The sequence below is a fragment of the Peromyscus leucopus genome, chromosome 4, assembly GCF_004664715.2.
Source record: "Peromyscus leucopus breed LL Stock chromosome 4, UCI_PerLeu_2.1, whole genome shotgun sequence".
Taxonomy (NCBI): domain Eukaryota; kingdom Metazoa; phylum Chordata; class Mammalia; order Rodentia; family Cricetidae; genus Peromyscus; species Peromyscus leucopus.
Window position 1 is genome coordinate 50,631,662 of NC_051066.1, and position 19,892 is coordinate 50,651,553.

Consider the following 19,892-nt stretch of genomic DNA (forward strand, 5'->3'; position numbering starts at 1 on the left):
GAATAAATTAACAGATCAAAGAGAAATTTTCAGCTCTAACACCTTTTTGCAAACAAATATTTCCATTCTAACATGAGCATTAATGATAATCTGTCTAAACTGAATACTCTTGAGTCTTAGACAACTTCTGACTATTAGGAAGTTACCACAGAAATGCTGGCTCATCTGCCTATTCAGTGTAACTAGGTCTCTTTACACATGACTTCACTTTGCATACTGCCTGAATTGAAATGCAAGGCTTTATACCATGCAGGAAGTACAGGCAAGATCTAGACACATCTCAGACCAACACACATATCATCTTCATAAGAGAAGATTCAGGTACACTGCATAAAACATGTTACAGCAGTAATTAAAAACAACATATGCAGGCTGAAAGCCAACACCGAGAAAGTGAAGGGAAGCTGCCAGTCACAGCCTCTGTGGTCACAGGGCAGCGATTCTCCTTTTATCGTGGTCAATTTGTTAATGGAGGGAGGAGAAAAGACAGAAACTATGGGAAATGCATACCATCTGCTCACTCCAGATGCAACTGCACATGCCTGCTACAGCAAAGCCTTTAACCAGAACTGAATATGTAAGATCTAATCCCCTAACTCTCCAACCAAGGTACTTAGACACATTGCAACACAGATACATGCAATGCAAACTCATGATAGGAGACCTTGATCATATCAGTCGAGACTTACCAGTGTGCACACAGTAATTCAAGAGAGCATGAGCACAGCGTCTGAGAAAATGGGGCTGGATTTCTATGAGCTCTATCCAGCCATTCCTTAAATAAAATCGGGATTTAGACATCTCTTTCCTTGAATAGCAAGAACATTTCAATCAAATCATCCTAATTTTTCAAAGGCATCAGAAGACGAGCCTCTAACATTGCACACTCTAAGTAATGAGCGTTCCTTATAGGAAAAGGCCAGAAACAAACATTCTTACCTTGAAATTGTGAACCTTTTCATATTTTGGAATTTGTTCATTTTCTTTCAGAGTTGCTCTTCTAACAAGCGATGTCAACTGCGAATAAGCAAAGAGTTTCAGAGGTTGCCAGATTGTCACAGACGACTTTTGAGAACCCAGTTTCATTCCCAAGGCTGCTATCAATAAATCTTGCTGCCGGCCCTCTTGTTTTGGTTTGTGAACTGTAGCTCTATTAGTTTTCCTCCCCGACCAAGACTCTTTGGATGGCATTTTGGAATTCAAAGGAATGAAAAACAAACAAAAACAAAAACCAAGAAACAACCTTGCAGCAGCTGTAACTGTCGGTGAACTCTACTCAGCTAACGCATGAGCATGCTGCAGCCAGCTCAGAATCCTAACCTAGAGAACAGCGGCCACGCCACACGCCAGAGCCCAGGAGGTGCGGGAGGTGATGAAGCAGTTCTTCACAAGGCCGAGCACCACACAAATCCTCTCTTCCTTTCTTAACAGGGCTCTATATTTAAGCTTCTGGAAACTTAAGAGTCTGGAGAGGAAATCAGTCTGTGCTAACACACAGACCATGCAGTATCTCTCTTTGGGAGTCCTTTTAAAAAGGCAGTCAATTGTGACAAATAACACATTGCTGAAAGCTTTCTTCTCTGCTCAGTATAGCAAGGTCCATTCTGAATGAGAGATGCCTACATACAGCCTGCAGTCAGTCAGTCGCTAGCAACAGACAGCCTGCGAACTCACTTGCAGGAGGGGGCGGGGAGGGAGGGATTTGCAGGAGGAAGCACGATTAGACTGGCCACAGTAAGAGACGAGACAACCAATGAAAACCCAGAAACAGTATTTAAGTGCTGTGTTCCTCAACTCACTCCGGTTCCCCCTCCTCTCGCACAAGATTTTTCTTGCTGTCTCAAGGAAAGAAAAAAAAAATTATGCAGGAAGGTAATGAGCAATGACTGAGTCATGCAATAATGGCAGAGGAAAATTAGCACACAGTACCAGGTTTTTATTTAAGAGCAAAACCAACCAAACCAAAAACTCTGGTGCCAGGTGAGGTGTGAGCTGCTCTACTAAGGTGAATCCAGCCTTCCTATTTGTGCATTGTGGTGAGGCTGGTTAACTAAAATCCAGTTTTATTAAAGATGAACAAGAATGGCTACATATTTTGATGAAAAAGATAAGGAACTTAAGTCTTGCATTTTCATCCACAATGGAAAGCATACATGCAGCAATGCTGATATCCTCTAGTGTAGTTTGGCCCACACTGTGTGTATTTGGTGTAGATCTACACTTAATCAATAACATCAATAAGCTAGTTTTCTAGCCTCAATACTTTTTGTTCGGAGTTTGAGGCCAGAGGAAGGGAGCTAAGACTAATCCTTCAGTTGCACAGAGCCCAGATGAAGTGTGGCTGTGCTCACCAGACCCTGGTCTGTTTGTCTGAAACTGTAGAGAAAGGGGCTGCTGGCTGAGACTCAAACCCAGTTCTATTCAAGAGCAACGACTACAGCTCCCTAAGGGGCTATGAGAAATTCAGTCTGCCTCCCACACCCCTTTTCAAGACAGGGTCTTACTGTATAGCCCTGGCCACTCTATAACTCACTATGTAGATCAGGCTGGCCTCAAACTCACAGAGATCCACTTGCCTCTGCTTCCCGAGTGCCAAGATTAAAGGTGTGCACTATCATACACAGTTTCAGGCTTTCCCATTTGGGTTCTCTAACCATCTCCCATCTGTTTCCTTGTGCTTGCTACATAATTAATCTTATGAATCTGAAAGTTTGTATTGAATTGGGGGTTGGAGGCTGTAGCTTAGCAGAGAAGCATGTGTTTGAACTGTACAAAGACTTGGGTTTGAGCAGACCCAAAACAAATCAAACCAAACCAGAAATTCAGTCAACTAACCACTACACATTATCTCAGATTTCATAAAATAGACAAGGTATTCCACTGAAAATTCTAATTTAATTGAAATATGAGACGTCCTTCAATTATATTACAACATTGGAAGTAATGAATGGTACTGGTGCCTGTGCACGTGTGCACCTGTAAAGGCCAGAGATCAATGTTGGCTGTCACTGTTGGTAAGGTATAGCACCTTATTTTTCTAAGATACCATCATCAATGAATGCGGAGCTCACTGATTTGGCCAGTCTTATTGGCCAATGAGCTTCAGGAGGAGCAGGGCTCTGTTTGTCTCTGATCCTTTGCCCAGACATACTCTACCATATTCAGGTTTTATGTTTACAAAGAAAGTACTTTACCTCCTGAGCCATCTCTCCAGCCCCATGACTGACTTGAAAACAGGCCCAGTTAATCTCTATTTTCTTGAGTATATATAGTCCCCTTTATTCTTTCTTTTTAATAGTAATGGAAATTTAATCCAGGGCCTCAGGCATGCTAGTCAAGTATCTCCCACCACACTATATTCCCAGATTCTTTGTATTAAAAGAAATTTAAGTAAATAAAAGACAAAGGAAGAGGGGCTGGAGAGATGGCTCAGCGGTTAAGAGCACTGACTGCTCTTCCAAAGGCCATAAGTTCAATTCCCAGCAACCACATGGTGGCTCATAACCATCTGTAATGAGATCTGGTGCCCTCTTACAGCATGCAAACATACATGCAGACAGAACACTGTACACATAATAAATAAATAAATCTCAAAAAAAAGACAAAGGGAGACATTAACATTTACTCTATGCATGGCTCAATTTCACAAATTCAGCCTCAGATGATCGATAGGAGACTATAAACAACACTACTGAGAGGAGACACACTAGAAAAAAGTTTTCTTGCCTGACATAAATGATTTGTCATGTGAGGACTAACTCCTTGGACATGTTCAGCTGAGAGTCATGTTAACCCAGTCCTCAGTAGGCATCAGATAAAAAAAAAAAATAAGACCCCAAAGGCAAAAAGAATGGTATTCGTTCTTTCAACAACGTATAAAGGAAAGTTCCTAAGTAAAGAAAACAACTAAAGGTGTAACCCAAGTGGTGGGTGGAGCACGAATTGTTAGAAGGTCTTATTAATAAAATCAAACCTGAGCCAGGTATTGGGGTGAAAGCTGGAAGATCAGAGAAGCAGAACAAGCCACAGCCACCTCACCTCGACAGTTCCTCAGCTGATCCTGTTTCCTCAGACTGGAAGCCTCTGAGTCCTTATCTAGAATGAATCTCAGCTGAACTGCTGTTCAAAAGCCTAAAAGCTTAACCAGACTAGTTCCTTGTCCTCACACCTCAAATACCTTTCTGCTTCCTGCCATCACTTCCTGGGATTGAAGGCTCTTTTTACCACACCTGGCTGTTTCATTGTGGATCTCTGCCTCTAGAATGCTAGGATTAAAGGTGTGTGTGCCACCATTTTCTGGCCTCTATATCTAGTGGCTGTTCTGTTCTCTGACCCCAGATAAGTTTATTAGGGTGCACAATATTTTGGGGAATGCAATATCACCACAGGTGGGTTTGTCTGTTTTGTTTTTCTTGAATAGTCTGACCAAGTTTCTATTATGTTCAGATCAACCCTTGAGTTTCAACTAAAATAACTAAAATTCAACTATGCACAAAAATACACACTTGCCAAGAAAAATAAATGGTCAGGTAAAGTGAATATTTTGTCTAAAGATAAAGTTAATTAAAGAGTTCTACTGTTTTTCTTAATTTTTCTATTAATCAAGACATGCTGGGTTAATTACAGTATGGGCAGCAACTAGCTCTTAAAGGAGATAGAAAACAGCATTGTAGGGTGGGTATGTATGTACAACCACACACACACACACACACACACACACACACACACACACACACACACACACAAAGAACTGTATCACATAACCGCCAAAGGCTTGCCCAGTATTATGCCTGAGAACAACTTTGCTACTTCGCATTAATTTTGGGGACCAGTTTCAAGTAAGCAAAGTTCAAACTCTGAAACTCTGAACCACTATCAATGCTCTGATGTTCTAGACAAACGTCCATCATTATGCTCATATGTATCTGGCCACTGCTATCTTGTTAAGTAATAGTTAATGCACTGTTAATTATGGCTGTAATTTGTCAGTGAGTACTTATGTGCTAGGTACTCTGCTGATGACATATACAATCTCATGAATGCACAGATAAACTTTGTAAGGCACACATACATTATCTTCATTTTGTATTCCAGAGAATTAACACCCACAAAAACCAAATCCCCAAAGCTGCATGGACAGCTAGGAGAAAGCAGAGCTGAGCTACTAACAGTATGGTATATCCACACAGTTGAGAAAACAAGAGGAACTATGGAATCTGAGGGGAGTTATTTTTCTGTTCATGGTGGTTCATCTGCTTATTTACTTTCAGTTTCAAAGGTTGGTAACAGACAAGAAATAAGAGTAATGAGAACAGTGAAGAAAAGGAGAAGTAACTGATGTTTCCTCAAGCTCAACTTGCAGACCATGGAGTAGGAGATGCTAACCTCAAGGCTCAACCCAAATACTCCTTCCTCCAGGAAGCCTTGGAAAACTTAAACTGATTAGGTGTGACCTTATTCATCTGTAAACCTAGAAGTCCTCTGCTTGTTTATTAACGATAAGATAATACATTCACCTTGTGAACTATTAACAACCAGCCTGGCAAGATAGGCTTGTGATCTCAGCAGTAGCATGAATGGTATGGGGTAATCCAAGTGCTTCCGGTTGAATTTAAGGCCCATTCCAGATGAGAAAGTATGCGCCTGGTACTGTAAATCTGGCCAAGAACCTATGGTTTGGGAGCTCACAGGCCCCAGGGGTGAGCCTACTACTATTATTCTAAGTGGCCACAGTATCCAACCGCTCTCTAAATTCATTTCTCTTCCCTGTTAATCAGTGCAGCTCTCAGACCTCATCAGAGACGTTTCTTTGTGCAGTGGACAATGGTCAATGCAGAAACTTACAACTGGTCAACTTGCAGAGATTAAGTGCTTAGCCACAAATGGGACATCTATACCACAAACACTATGCCATAAAATACTTTATGCATGTTCTAAATCTGAGGTGTTTCTCGTAGAGTCTTCCTACATTGCACAGCATGACTTTACCACAGGCTAGGGTCTCACTGCACATGTGAACTTCTTACCACGCAAGTGGCCATACCTTGCAATGCCAAAGACTGCTATGTAAAACACTGTATATTGTGAATCACAGTATTTTTACTGTATGGCAAAATTTTCTGTTCTTATAGAAACATAAAGGTTTAATTAAACAAATGACTTCCTACAGTCATTCTTCAGGAGGTATCAAATCAGTGTCTTTGGACTATACTGAGTTAGATAAGAATTACAGCCATATCATTGGCATGTAAATTTGCCTTTCTTGTTAAGAAATGGTAAATTACATATATGAATTATTTTTATTTTTAGATGATTTATTATCAGTGATATAACAGTAAGTATATATACTTATATTAAATTTTAAAAGTTACATATTAACATATAAGTATATAAATGTTTTATAAATATATAATAAATCAAACATTTATATACTTACTTTATATGTCTATATACCCAAGATTCTGTATAAATTTCTTAGGTGGAAAGAAGTTGCAAGCAGAAAAAGCTTAAGAAACCCTGGTCCATACCATACAGCATGCCTGGAAACTAGACTTCGCTTTTGTGTTATGGCCCTTACCCAATGCCCAGTGTCTAGCTCTAATCATATTCTTCCAAGGCATATTATAATGACAGGAATGCCAACTGAAGAAACAAGGTTAGAAGGGTCTGAAAAATGGGAAGGAAAGGAGACAGGATGTAGTCAGCAGGAAATACTTTTTGCAACACTGCTTACTGCTTTCCACGGCTGTCACACCAACTCTGAGAAGTATGCAACAATGGCAATCCTATCATCAACTCTGAGAAGTATGCAACAATGGCAATCCTATCATCAACTCTGAGAAGTATGCAACAATGGCAATCCTATCATCAACTCTGAGAAGTATGCAACAATGGCAATCCTATCATCAGGAGAAGAAACTAGTGACTCCTTCAGTTATACAGCAGGAAGTAGACGGTCTGAGATCTGAACCCATGTCTTTAATCTCCAAGCTCCTTCTGTTACCTTCAATATGCGCAGGTGATACAGCTCGGGGTGTTGGGGACACATGCTTGACAGTCTCACTCAGTAACGTGAAACAGAAGGGAGCAGCTTCAGCGGGATCCAAACTTGTGGTACACGTGGTCTCTTTCTTGGTGGAAGCACCAGCAGGGGTTAGCGTTCACTTAGAGCAGGAGTTCTGGCCTAACTAACATCAGATCTGACTCTGCCCATCCCTGACACCAACTAGTATCTCTGGGGGTTCATCTAAGGCAGCACAACTACTCTCCTGAAGGACGGGACGGGGCAGCTTCCAGCCTGCATTTTCTCCCTGTGCCCGTCCTGCAGTACAGAGAACTGGAGCAATGGGCAGGAGTGAGGGGGGCAGGAGAAGGAGTGCTGCATTCACTGCTGGAAATCAAAGGCTCCCCCCCCCCCCCCCGGTTATTTGTCCTCTGTGGACGCTGGACCTGGGCTGGGCTGGCCTCCCACACTCACCAAGTGCACTAGAGCCAGAAGCGCAACACGGAGCCACGCACAAGTGCTCACTCTAACTCCATCACTAATTGGCTGGGGAATGTCCTGGGTCAAGTCTTTGTTTCCGGACATGTAAACTGACTGAAAGTATGCAACAATACAACACTGTCAACAATTAAATGAGATATATGGGAGGAGAATTTGCCAGTATTCTGAGCCAATAAGTAACCAGTAAGTTCCCCTTCTTTCCTTGTACTCAAAGGCCCTTATTGCTGAGATTAGGGCTGTATTCTATGTGACTATGGCATGAATTAAAAAATCCAAGGCTGCTGTCTTATACTATGTAAACTTCAGGACACACTGTAAGCCAGGAGCCCTCAATCTGTGGGTCATGGTCCTCACAGGGTTCATATATCAGATATCCTAAATATCAGATATTTACATTACGATTCATAACAGTAGCAAAATTACAGTTATGAAGTAGTAACAAAGTAATTTTATGGTTGGGGATCACCACATCATGAGGAACTGGATTACAGGGTCAGAGTGTTAGGAAGGTTGAGAACCACTGCTATAAGCAAGAGCATTCTCTAATTTTAATCTAACCCTACTGTGGCAATTTTAAGTTGTGAAAATCCTTATGCTCAGATTGAGCAATCTCATAAAGTCCTGCTTACAGGGAAAAAAAGTCTTAACAAATTATTCACATTGTCCTGGTCCACTTTTTGTTGTTTTGACAAAGACCGCAACCAAAAGCAACTTGGGGAGGAGAGGGCTTGTTTGGTTTACACATCCCTTCCTGATCTCAGTGCATCACTGAAAGAAACTGAGACAGGAACTCAAGCTGAGCAGGAACTTAGAGGCAGGAATGGAAGCAGAGACCATGGAGGAGTGCTGCTTATTGGCTTGTTCGCCATGGCTTGATCAGTATGCATTTTTATACAACCCAGGGCCACCTGCTCAGGAGTGGCCTGCCCACAATGGTCTGGACACTCCCCTATCAATCTTAATCAAGAAAATGCCCCCAAAGACTTGCCTACAGGCAAATGAAATGGGAGCATTTTCTCAACTGAGGTTCTTGTTTCCCAAATGACTCCAGCTTGTCAAGTTGACAAAAAAACCAACCAGCACATATACCAAATACAAATGACTGATTATGCTTCTTTTTTCATAAGTGTCTGTTCTTTAGGTAGGACTAAAGCTTAAGCCAAAGGAATAAATCTCCAACTACTTAATGTCAGGACTCATCTGTGGCAAGGGTGTTCTCTAGAAATACCTTTTCCTAAGGGACCTAATGCAACACAAAGAACCCTTCTCTGTAATATTCTGGCTACGTACATCATGGGTCCGACACACATGTTAAATTAGAATTCTATCCCCAGAGCACCTCATGTCAGTATTCTAGCCGTCATGCCCTGTGGCTTGGGGGAGTTGTGAAACTGGATTAATTTTTGAGTGATCAGGAATTAAAGTTTCTGGTTCAAGTATAGTGAAATCTTGCAATTTCTACAGAATGTAAACACCGAGGAAAGTTATAACACAAAGGTTGGTAAATTCACACAAATCCCAGTCCAATATTCAGATGGGTCTTACCTTCGTCCCCTGAATTAGACCTGCAGTCTAATTTTTCTCCATGAGAGACAAGAGTAGAAGATATCCCAAGGTACTTACCAACAACATGTAGTGGTTAAATGTTTTACATGCATGATGTCATTTAGATATCAAAGCAAACAAATAAGACAGATGTGTCAACTGCCATTTACAGATGAAGAAAGAAGCTCAGAGATTAAGAATCTTGCTGAAGGCCATGTTGCTTTCAAATGTGGAAACAGGGCTTGAGCTCAGCTTTCCAGGACTTTAAATTCTTAAATTTGTTCCTGACTACCTTGGCTCTCACAGTATCTATTTTCCCCCTTTGGTTTTCTGAGATAATGTTTCTCTATTTAACAGCCCTGGCTGTCCTGGAACTCACTTTGTAGAGCTCCGCTTGCCCCTGCCTCCTGAGTGCTGGGATTAAAGGTGTGCACCACCACCACCACCACCACCACCACCACCACCACCACCACCACCACCACCACCACTACCTGCTCTCACAATGTCTGTTTTTAACATGAATTACTGAAAGGTTAGTACAAATCCTAAATCATTTCTCTTAAGCACATTATATCACTAGGCATTTACAACTGTTACACGTGGATTGTGGTGTCTATCGGATTACACGTAGAACCAAAATTTCCAAGTGGACTTTTAAGTCAGATATTAGAGAATTCTAGTTTAGGAGTCTTAAATTCCTTGTCATGTTCAGATTAATAAATATTTATGTTTCACAGGAAGCTTCCATTTTGCTGGTTGCTAATGTCTCAGTTACTGCAAGAGTCGGATTACACCTTCTAACCCAGTCTTCATTACACAGCCCCTGTAGCAGTAACCTAATATTGATCGAAACCTCACATAATATCTAAACAGATAAGGTACATCATGTCTCATGTTTAAATGTTTGGTCAGTCAAGGAGCATGTTAGAGGAGATGGTATGTGACAGCAGTGATGCTAGTGTAGAGTATTTTTTTTTAAAGATTTATTTATTTATTATGTATAGTGTAGAGTATTTTTTTTTTTTTTTTTTTTTTTTTTTTGGTTTTCCGAGACAGGGTTTCTCTGTGTAGCTCTGTGTAGCTGGGAAGACAGGTGGTATTTACCTTTGGGTTTATGAATGGCAATAGAACAGGCCTGAGTGCATGGGGGAGTCCTTGAAAAATCTTTCTGCCCCAAGTCTTATTCTATAATCATGTTCCATATCCAGAAGTAACCTGCAGGGCAGTAATCCCATTCTAGTCCTCCTTCATAAGAATTGTAGTTACTGTATTCTTCTGACAATCCACTCACTCAAAACAATATCCAGGCTCAGCTTTTATGCTGCCCCACAGCAGGGCTCTTTTACAGAACTTAAGATTCCACAAGAATTTTTGTCACACAGGTTATTTCATTCTGTTCTCACATACTTTTTTTCAGATGGAAAATCCGTTGATATTAAGGCATTTGCTTAGAAGCAGAAAAATCAAAGCAACCACAATGAAAATGCAGGCCTCATGATGTCATACCCTGCCTTTCTCCTCTCTGCTGCACTTCACTGAGGTACAGGGACGTGATTGACACTGAACTGTGAGGCTCAGTGGGACAGAGAACCATCAGCAGAGATAGTCACAGCTGAAAAGAGCCATCCCGACTGAGTTCTAAGCTTGACAACTGGTTTACAGCATTCAGAGTAAAATGGTCAGTGTGCTAGCCAGCTATCTGCTGCTGCAACAAGACGTCTAAGACCCAATTCACAAGGAAGAAAGGGTTACTTTGGCTTGCTGCTTCTGAGGCATCGGCTCAGTTACTTGGTCTACGGCTCTGAGCTTATGACAGCACAGTAAGTCAGTCTACCTCATGGCAGCCGGGAAGCTAGCTAGGTCCTAACATCCCCCTCTAGACCATATATATACCTATGGGCCTAACTCCTGTTAGCCCCATCTCCTAAGGGCTCCCCACTCCCCAATACTGTCATGGCTGTGGACCAGGTTTTCAATACATGGGACTTTGGGGGACATTCTAGTCCAAATTAAAGCAGATAATCTTGACAATTAACTCCTGGCACTTTAAAAGCCTTTGGAAAACCAAAAACCAAAAACCATGATTTTGCCTAAGGCAGGCATCGTGACATGTTGACTGTACTTAGTCACAAGTGGTCCTTTGTCATGAGTTTTAGGGAGAAGTATTACTAAGCTGAACATCTTTTTTGTTGTTACACTTTTTTTTCCTGTTTCTTGAATGAAAACAAGACTGTTCTCCAATATGATCAATTAAAAAAAGTAGTCAGCTAATCAACTAAGAAGCTACCTTTAAAATGTGTGAACTTAGCCGGCGGTGGTGGCTCACACCTTTAATCCCAGCACTCAGGAAGCAGAGGCAGCCTGGATCTCAGTTCCATGCCAACCTGGTCTACAAACTTTGGACAGGCTCCAAAACTACACAGAGCAACCCTGTCTCGAAAAACAAAAACAAAACAAAACAAAAAATGTGTAAACTTTCCATTACCCCATCAAATAGACATTATAATGTATAGGACAGCAAGCCATTCCAATTGTATGGACAAAGCCTAAACAGAGATTCTATATTGACCAATATAGAAATCACATAAATTAATATGAGTTCATTTAAAAAAAAATATAATATTGAATAGAGATCAGATAGCCTGAGAAATATTTTATATACCCCATAAGTTCATTAAATAAGGATACTGAAATGTCTAATACATACAACTGCAATAATAAGCACTCATGAATTAAATTCAATCAACAAGTATTTCACTGAGTATGATATGCTGTGGTTTCACCAGTAAAATTGGTGAATAACAGAGTATAGGGTCACATGCTATCTTCACAAGGGCCAGATATTAGAGAGATAAATACATGTTTCATGAATTAATTATATTTGGAGTACATATTAGTAGATAATAGGTATTTTCACCCTATTAGTCCCCAATCTCATTTTCTAAGAAAGCCTGAATTTGTCCACTGGTCTGTTTACATTCCCCTTCAAGCTGCTCCACCCTCTCTGGGAGTTTCTGGACAGCTCACTTCCTTCCATCCCTCTGTCTAGATCTGTTTCCTTCCATGACGGGTGTGCCTTTAAACACTCTCAAAGAGCAAACAACCATATAGTGTGGATCACCTCATACAGTCTTTTAGCAGAAATAATGTAGACAGGAGGCTGCGACTTAGTCAGCCTAACCACTTTCCCATAACGAGTTAAACTATTTTTTAAAATAAGTAAAGCTTAGTGTTATTTATAATTTGGCTCTTAACTCAGATAGTGCATAAATGAATCTCAGATCAACTTAACAGTGATCTAAGATCTTAGGAAAGGGATGAAATAACAGATCTAAGATGAGTCTCTCATAGGGACTGTAGGTAAGTCTGTTTCTTTTTCCTAAAACAGGAATGATGAAGAGCACCTCTCCGAGCAGAGATATTGGGAGACCGAGTAGAAATACGTAGCATGCACAGCATGCAGGCAAAACCCGTGTTTTCAGTTCCAGGACACTGCCCGTGTTCCCAGCTCCAGAGAAGACGGGAGGGTGCTGACAGTGGGAACACCACCAGGACTGCTCTCATCCCTTTAACACAGTGCTTAGAAAAAGGAAGTACGAATAAACGGGCGAGAACGACTACTCCAGCCTCCTCTGTGTACTGTTGGAACACACTGAATATAAAGAAAATGCTGCACAACAATGTACTGTTGTTTTACAGCTATTAGTGAAATCCAATGGCTGCCCAGGGCTACAAGAAAGAAAGGCTTTAAAAATACTATCTCCTCATTTGACAGTCAATATGGCTGCAAAACAATGAACTGGAAACATGTTGGAGAGAAAATCTGTGATGACAGAAGTATCTTAGCAACACTGCTGACCAAAGGAGACACTGAATTGAAAATATTTGTAGCACTGAGGGAGCATGAGGCACCTGAAATAAGAAGAATGTGTGGCATTCCTGAACTGCAGATCTCATTTCTAAAGACTGTTTACAGGACCAAAAATTTATTTTTGGAATAAAATTAAAGACTAACACAGTTCTAGAAAAATTCCTTCATGAGTAGAAACTGTGAGAATGAATCTTAAGACAAGATTAGAAGGAAAAAGAACGTGAGCACTGCTTATCCTAAGCAAGCAGAGTTCCAGGTTTGATCATATTTTCTTCTATAAACTCAAGCCTACAACTCATTCTGGGATGAGATTATTTGATCATTTTCAAAAGCAAGAAAGACACTGAAAGAAGGATAGGGCCAGCTAGAGAATTTAAGTGGATGCATTTATTACATTTTGCACTGTCAAAATACCAAACTGTGTTATCAGTTGATATATTTTACATCATATCTAAAATTACACTGATAGTATCAGAATTAATCTCACCAGAAAAGCCCCTCATCTAGTAGAGAACTTTCAAATTCTCATTTGAGAACCAAAATGGCTAAAAAACAATAAACTGAAAACATGTAGGAGAGAAAATTTGTGGTAAGAGGGGTATCTTAGCAATGTTCTCATTTTTATAAGAGCCAGTTCTTTAAGATACTGAGCACAGGGTTTAATGTATTACATCATACCAAAGATACTGTTTCTAATGAATAATAATAGTGAGCAATGAACCTGGTGTTTGCCAATGCTCAGCAGCACTGCAGAGTGTGACTTCACTTAGCCTTGGTTCTGAACACACAATATGTACACTTTGCACTGTGCATGAAGCCCAGCCACACATAACAAGAAATGCTGCCTGAAATCCTCTGGCTCAGAGAGAAAACTACTGTACCCTTATATTCCAAAGATTCTGCTCTTAAAGAACTGTAATGGTTTAGTTATGGAAACTTCAGCATCTAAGAACCAAATTAGTATGTCTTTGGGTTATATTGTGTTAGAATGGTTGATTTTAAAAGCTGCCATTTGAGCTGCTGATGAGTCCTATGAAAATAAATCACTAAATGAAGTTTGGCATGGGGATTAGGCAGAATTACCAACAATTTCTGAAATGGCCCTAAACAGAAGTATTTTTGCATTCTGGACTATGGATTTGTGGGAGGTAGCATTCTCAGCACTAATGATCAAAAGCAAAATAGAATTATCCCTGGAAATGCTAAAGATGGTCTAAATCCTTTTGCATCAAGCATTCAGCCAAGATTTATGTAAAAATAAAGTACATTCATCTTATTAGTAGGCACATTTGCTTTAGTCTTTAAGAAGTAGTAAAATTATATTGTAGTGGGTAGCCATTCCAGCTTGGATCTGGAAGCTCCAACCCCCATTGAGACTCTGGCAACTGTCACGCCTACGAGGCGGGGCGAGGGGAGGTGCTGGAAACCTGAGAGCTGGATGGGCAAGCGCTCGCTCTGGGCGCGCTCTCTGCGCCTGGACCCTGGACAGTGGAGATTGATTGTGCAGAGCTCCAGAGAACACCGCTGGATTGCGATACACTTTCCCCAGACCCCCGCGACCTATCCATTCCTTCACTTGTAAGTCATCCACTAAATAAATCTTCCTTTTAACTACGTGGAGTGGCCTTTATAATTTTCCCCAATATCTGGCACCCAACGTGGGGCGCCATTTGTTGCTGGAGGGCTTCTCTCCAGGTTCCCCAAGCCCCGCAGTCCCACAATCCACTTATAAAATAATCACTCAGACGCTTCTATCACTTATAAACTGTATGGCCGTGGCAGGTTTCTTGCTAACTGTTCTTTTATCTTATATTAACCCATTTTTATAAATCTATACCTTGCCACGTGGCTGGTGGCTTACCAGAGTCTCTACATGCTGCTTGTCCTGGCGGTGGCTGCAGTCTCTCTCCTCCTTCTTCCTGTTTCCCCAATTCTCCTCTCTCTTTGTCCCGCCTATACTTCCTGCCTGGTCATTGGCCATCAGCGTTTTATTTATATAGAGTGATATCCACAGCATTATATATACCAAAGAATCATTTTAAAATTAATTTCTCTATGACTTATCAGAAATGCTTGACTTGTAGGTTAGGAATATACTTATATATGAGGGGCCATTCAAAAATGTTTGGGTGAAATGTGGTCACGTTAGAAAAGTTGAAGAAGTTCTAATCTGGAAAATAAACGGAGAGTGAAGAGAGCCTTCCATGTGGGGACAACAAGACACTACCAAACTGCCACCTTTCCAGCAGTTCAAGTCTGGCAAGTTTGTACCTGCCATCCCCAACCCAGCGATTCTGCCACTGAACAGCCACTCTGAAGATGGAGATCAGCACAGGTGCTTTCTGAAACTCTATAAAAGGTGTCAACATTTGTAAGAACCGGGTAACTCTGTGAGTCAAGGTGCAACTTCCAATGACCGATATACACGTTACAGAATCATGCACAGTGGGCAGATCCACTCAAAGCTCAGGACACACCAAGAGGTTCCAGTACAACTAAGGAAGACACGGAAGGGATTTCAGATTCCATTTGGAAACAAATTTATTATGGTATTATTGTACCAAAGAGAAGCACCCACAATTCCCTGAAAAAGCTACTAAACCATTCCCCTATTCAGGTGCAGCTAGGTCCGATTTTCTCCTTCTACTCCAATCAAAACAATGTGCCACCATGAACTGAATGCAGAATCAGTTCTGAGAACCCTTTCCCCTCAGCAGCACTTCAGTCTGGAGAGATTTACAGAAATGTAAAGCAACAGCATTCTTTTTGTTTGTCTGTGTTTTGAGACAGGGATTTCCTCTGTAGCCCATACTGGCTGGAATTCAATATGTAGCATAGGATCACCTCAAACTCAGTGGAATCCTCCTGTCTCAGCCTCTGGGCAGGCATGCACTACCATGACTAACTTTATAATGCCATTTTTGAAAGCTTTTTGTTTAATCAAATATTATAATAATAATAATGTCATCATGTTGCCAGGTAATTATATTATTTCCTTGAAATAACTATTTTTAAAACCTGTTTTAATTCCCAGTATAATATCAACAGAAAGAATCTATAGAAGCAAAATCCCTTAACAGGTTTCAATATTTTAAAATATGCTATAGATCTGAGTCCAAGAAATTAGAGAACCACAGACTTAGGTTTTCCTGTACAACAAAACTACAACGTGCAAACAGAGAGGTCAGCACAGACACAGACGACGGCTCCATGTCAGTCTACTGTGACACTTCTACTTTATGCTAAGCTCAGAATGAGAACACTGCTCTGATACTTTAGTCAAGTCTCTTTACCACCATGCATTTCAGAACCAGAAACACTGTATTTTTTTTTAAAACATTTATTATTTATTTATTATGTATACAGTGTTCTGCCTACATGCATGCTTGCAGGCCAGAAGAGGGCACCAGATCTCATTACGGATGGTTGTGAGCCACCATGTGGTTGCTGGGAATTGAACTCAGGACCTCTGGAAGAACAAGCCAGTGCTCTTAACCTCTGAGCCATCTCTCCAGCCCCAAACACTGTATTTTAAAGTTGTGTTTTCTTGTGTTTACATTCCATTTCCCCAGCATTAGCATTAGTAACAGCATCCTTATAAAATGCCAATCCTTATTGTTTCAGGCTTCCCTATTGCCAAGAAGTAGCATGGGAAGAGATACACTGTCAAGATGTGTTAAAGATGGAGAGGGCTGTTAGTTCATTCGCTTACTGCTTGTTCCGGTTCCCTTCTGCTTGTACACTGTAACAAACTTCTCCAGTAAGTTCTCTATAGTCTCCAGGGGGGACGACGACACTGATTTGAAAAGCACTCCAACTGCCTTGGAAATCTTGTTTACTAAGGAGGTGAGAGTAACTGGTCTATTATCAGTTTCTAAGAGCTGAGTATCAATATTGATAATGAAATGCTAACAAGCACTTTGAAGACTGAAATGCTGGAAATCTGAGGTTGTCTAACCTAATTTCAGTCAAACATCAAAAAATGTGAAGGTGTGAGGACTTAAATATAATAAATGTGGTGTGTTTTATATTATTAATGTTAATACATGTTTAGTTATCAATAGTTTTCATAACGATAAACCATTATTACATGGTTCAACTATTAAACATCCAAAAGAAATTTATTCATTTCATTCTAAGTACATTACTATTTGATATGCTCATGTTGAATCAGTGTCAATTTTGTACATTTATCACTTTCAATATCAATCCTTTATTAGATATTTAGTTTTGTTGTCCCTATGACCCTTGGAATTTGTATTTTTCTCCCTCCCTGAATTTGAGTCTTTCTGTGATACTTTTTTTTTTTTTTTTGGTTTTTCGAGACAGGGTTTCTCTGTGTAGCTTTGTGCCTTTCCTGGAACTCACTTGGTAGCCCAGGCTGGCCTCGAACTCACAAAGATCCGCCGGCCTCTGCCTCCCGAGTGCTGGGATTAAAGGCATGCACCACCACTGCCCGGCTCTTTCTGTGATACTTAAAGAAAGGAGAGTAGCATTTTCCACAAGTGACAGTTGAGAATAAAGCTACATTATAAGGAAGGATATTGCTTTATTAAAAATATACAATTCGGGCTGGGGAGATGGCTCAGAGGTTAAGAGCACTGACTGCTCTTCCAGAGGTCCTGAGTTCAATTCCCAGCAACCACATGGTGGCTCACAACCATCTGTAATGAGATCTGGCACCCTCTTCTGTATATACATAATAAATAAATCTTTAAAAATATATATATATATATACAATTCAATTCAAAATCGAATGGGAACAGATTTTCCTACTGTGTACAATGGAGTCTTTGGTCTTTTGACGTTAGATGGAGATTTCTGTAAAGCCGAGAGAAGAGCTGTGGTTCTGCAGTGGCATGGCCGGGGTGGGGGGTGGGGGGCGGGCGCGGTGAAGGGCCATCTGATCAACCTCTGGTAGTCTACCTTCTCCTTTCGGAGTAATTCAGTAACTTAAAGGATAGACAGCGACCCACTTCAAGATTGCAGAGTCCAGTGTTCAAGCGCCATGATGGCACCAAGAAAGATTTGGTCAAAAGGTCTGGCTGTCTTTTATGAGTTCATTCTCCAATGAAGACTGTGTTCTTTTTTTTTTTTTTTTTTTTCTTTTTTTTTTTTTTTTTTTTTTTTTTTCTTTTTTTTTTGACAGATGGGCAGAAAAAGACAAAATCACTAAGGGGGAGTCAACACAAAATGCAAGGGATAAACTTCTCATAAGTTAAACTGAAAATCCGTCTACAATTTTAGCTAAGAAAACGAATATTAAAGTCGGGTGTGTCCGCTGGTTTCAGTTGAATTGCATCTGCATCTTTTTAGTTGTAAATGTAAACCTTGTGGATCAGGGCGGGAGGGAGGGCACTCTTCCCAGAGAGCTGTGCACTTCCCTTCCAATGGACAGGATCAAACATAAGGGAACCAGCAAAGAATGGCCAGGAGAGGGCCAAGAAGACTACAGAAGGAGATAGTGTGGCTAGGAGAATTCTGGAATGATGAGAGAAGTGGGGGGACTTTGAGAAGCGACACCAGCCTCGTGACACTACACACCGTAGACCATAGGTTTTTTTTTTTTGGTTTTTCGAGACAGGGTTTCTCTTGTGTAGCTTTGCGCCTTACCTGGAACTCACTTGGTAGCCCAGGCTGGCCTTGAACTCACAGAGATCCGCCTGCCTCTGCCTCCCGAGTGCTGGGATTAAAGGCGTGCGCCACCACCGCCCCGAAGACTGTGTTCTTAAGGCTAGCCTAGAATCCCTTGAAACCTCAGCACGGACCTATCGTACTGTTAGTATAAAACCCATCCCTAAATGATTGTCACGAAGATTGCAGAAAATAGTCTGAAGGAGGTACTTCATAAGGTTTCTTTTATTCTTAGAATCTTTAGACTGTATACTAGGGAAAAGAGTGTATACTAGAATCTTTAGATGTATACTAGCAGATGGCTACAATTTCCTGATCCCAAGGAAACCATGTGGTAAATTCAAAGACAGACTATGGTGGGCAAAGAAACAAGTTGATATTGAACCTGCACATCCCTAGCCTGTTCTAGCTTTTAGAATTGAAGTTTCAGAAGTCAAGAATCCTAAACCCAAAAAACCCAAACCCAAACCTCTCAAGAGTTAGCAAAGAGAACTGTGCATGGATGGGGTGCTGGATAAATAGGATCACCCAAGCTTTCTCTGAGGGGCTTCTATGTGAGATAAGGTGGAATTCCATGAAAAACAAATCTCAAAAAGTATGGAATTAAGAGAGTAAAGAAATGTCCAGCTTTTATGTGCTTTTATTTGGTTACAGTTTGGTGTATTTTGTTTTTGTTTTTCTTTTTGGGTGTTTTCTTGGTTTGGGGCGATTTTTTTTTTTAGAAAGAACTTAAAAGTTGGGTGAGTGGGGAAGGGGAAGGATCTGGAAAGACTTGGGTGTTGTGGGATGTCTTTCTGTAGGCTGTGAATATGAGCTGCTTCCATTGGTAAATAAATAAAGCTGCTTTGGCCTATGGTAAGACAGGATAAGAGTCAAGAAAAAAAATCCAAGCAGAGATAGAGAGAGAAGGACAGAGTCAGGGGCAGACACCACCTCAATGCCTAAGGAACAACATGCCAGCAGACCAGTAACCCCATGGGCACATGTCAATATATAGATTAATAGAAATGGGTTAATTTAAGATGACAGAGCTAGCTAGCAAGAAGCCTGAGCCATAGACCAAACAGTTTGTAATGAATATCAAGCCTCTGAGTGATTATTATAATAACAGCAGCTGCAGGACTGGGCAGGACTGGGAAAGTTTTGGCTACACTTGGGGGAGGGAAAGAATATAATCAAAATATATTTAAATATAAAATTTGTTTTAAATAATAAAAATATAATAAAGAAAAAAATTTAAAAAGGAAAAAGAAAGAAGTTAGAAAGTTCCTTCAGATCAAATACTGTCATCGCTTCAAAACTATGGCTAGATGATGGTCCAGAACTAAGAACGCCTTT

At 40.7% G+C, this 19,892-nt stretch overlaps 1 protein-coding gene across 6 annotated transcripts in view; it reads right to left on the reverse strand.

Moving 5' to 3' along the window:
* Chn1 (chimerin 1) overlaps positions 1–19,892 on the reverse strand; it is a 157,930-nt gene that overhangs the window by 44,192 nt on the left and 93,846 nt on the right. For 4 of the 6 annotated variants that reach the window (XM_028880630.2, XM_037204884.1, XM_037204885.1 and 1 more), the window contains one exon: positions 940–1,017. In XM_028880630.2, the coding sequence (XP_028736463.1) occupies positions 940–1,017 (78 nt within the window). Of the gene's footprint in view, positions 1–939; positions 1,018–1,243; positions 1,665–19,892 lie in introns of those variants that run through there. The other 2 variants (XM_028880634.1, XM_028880633.1) reach the window with 2 other exon arrangements.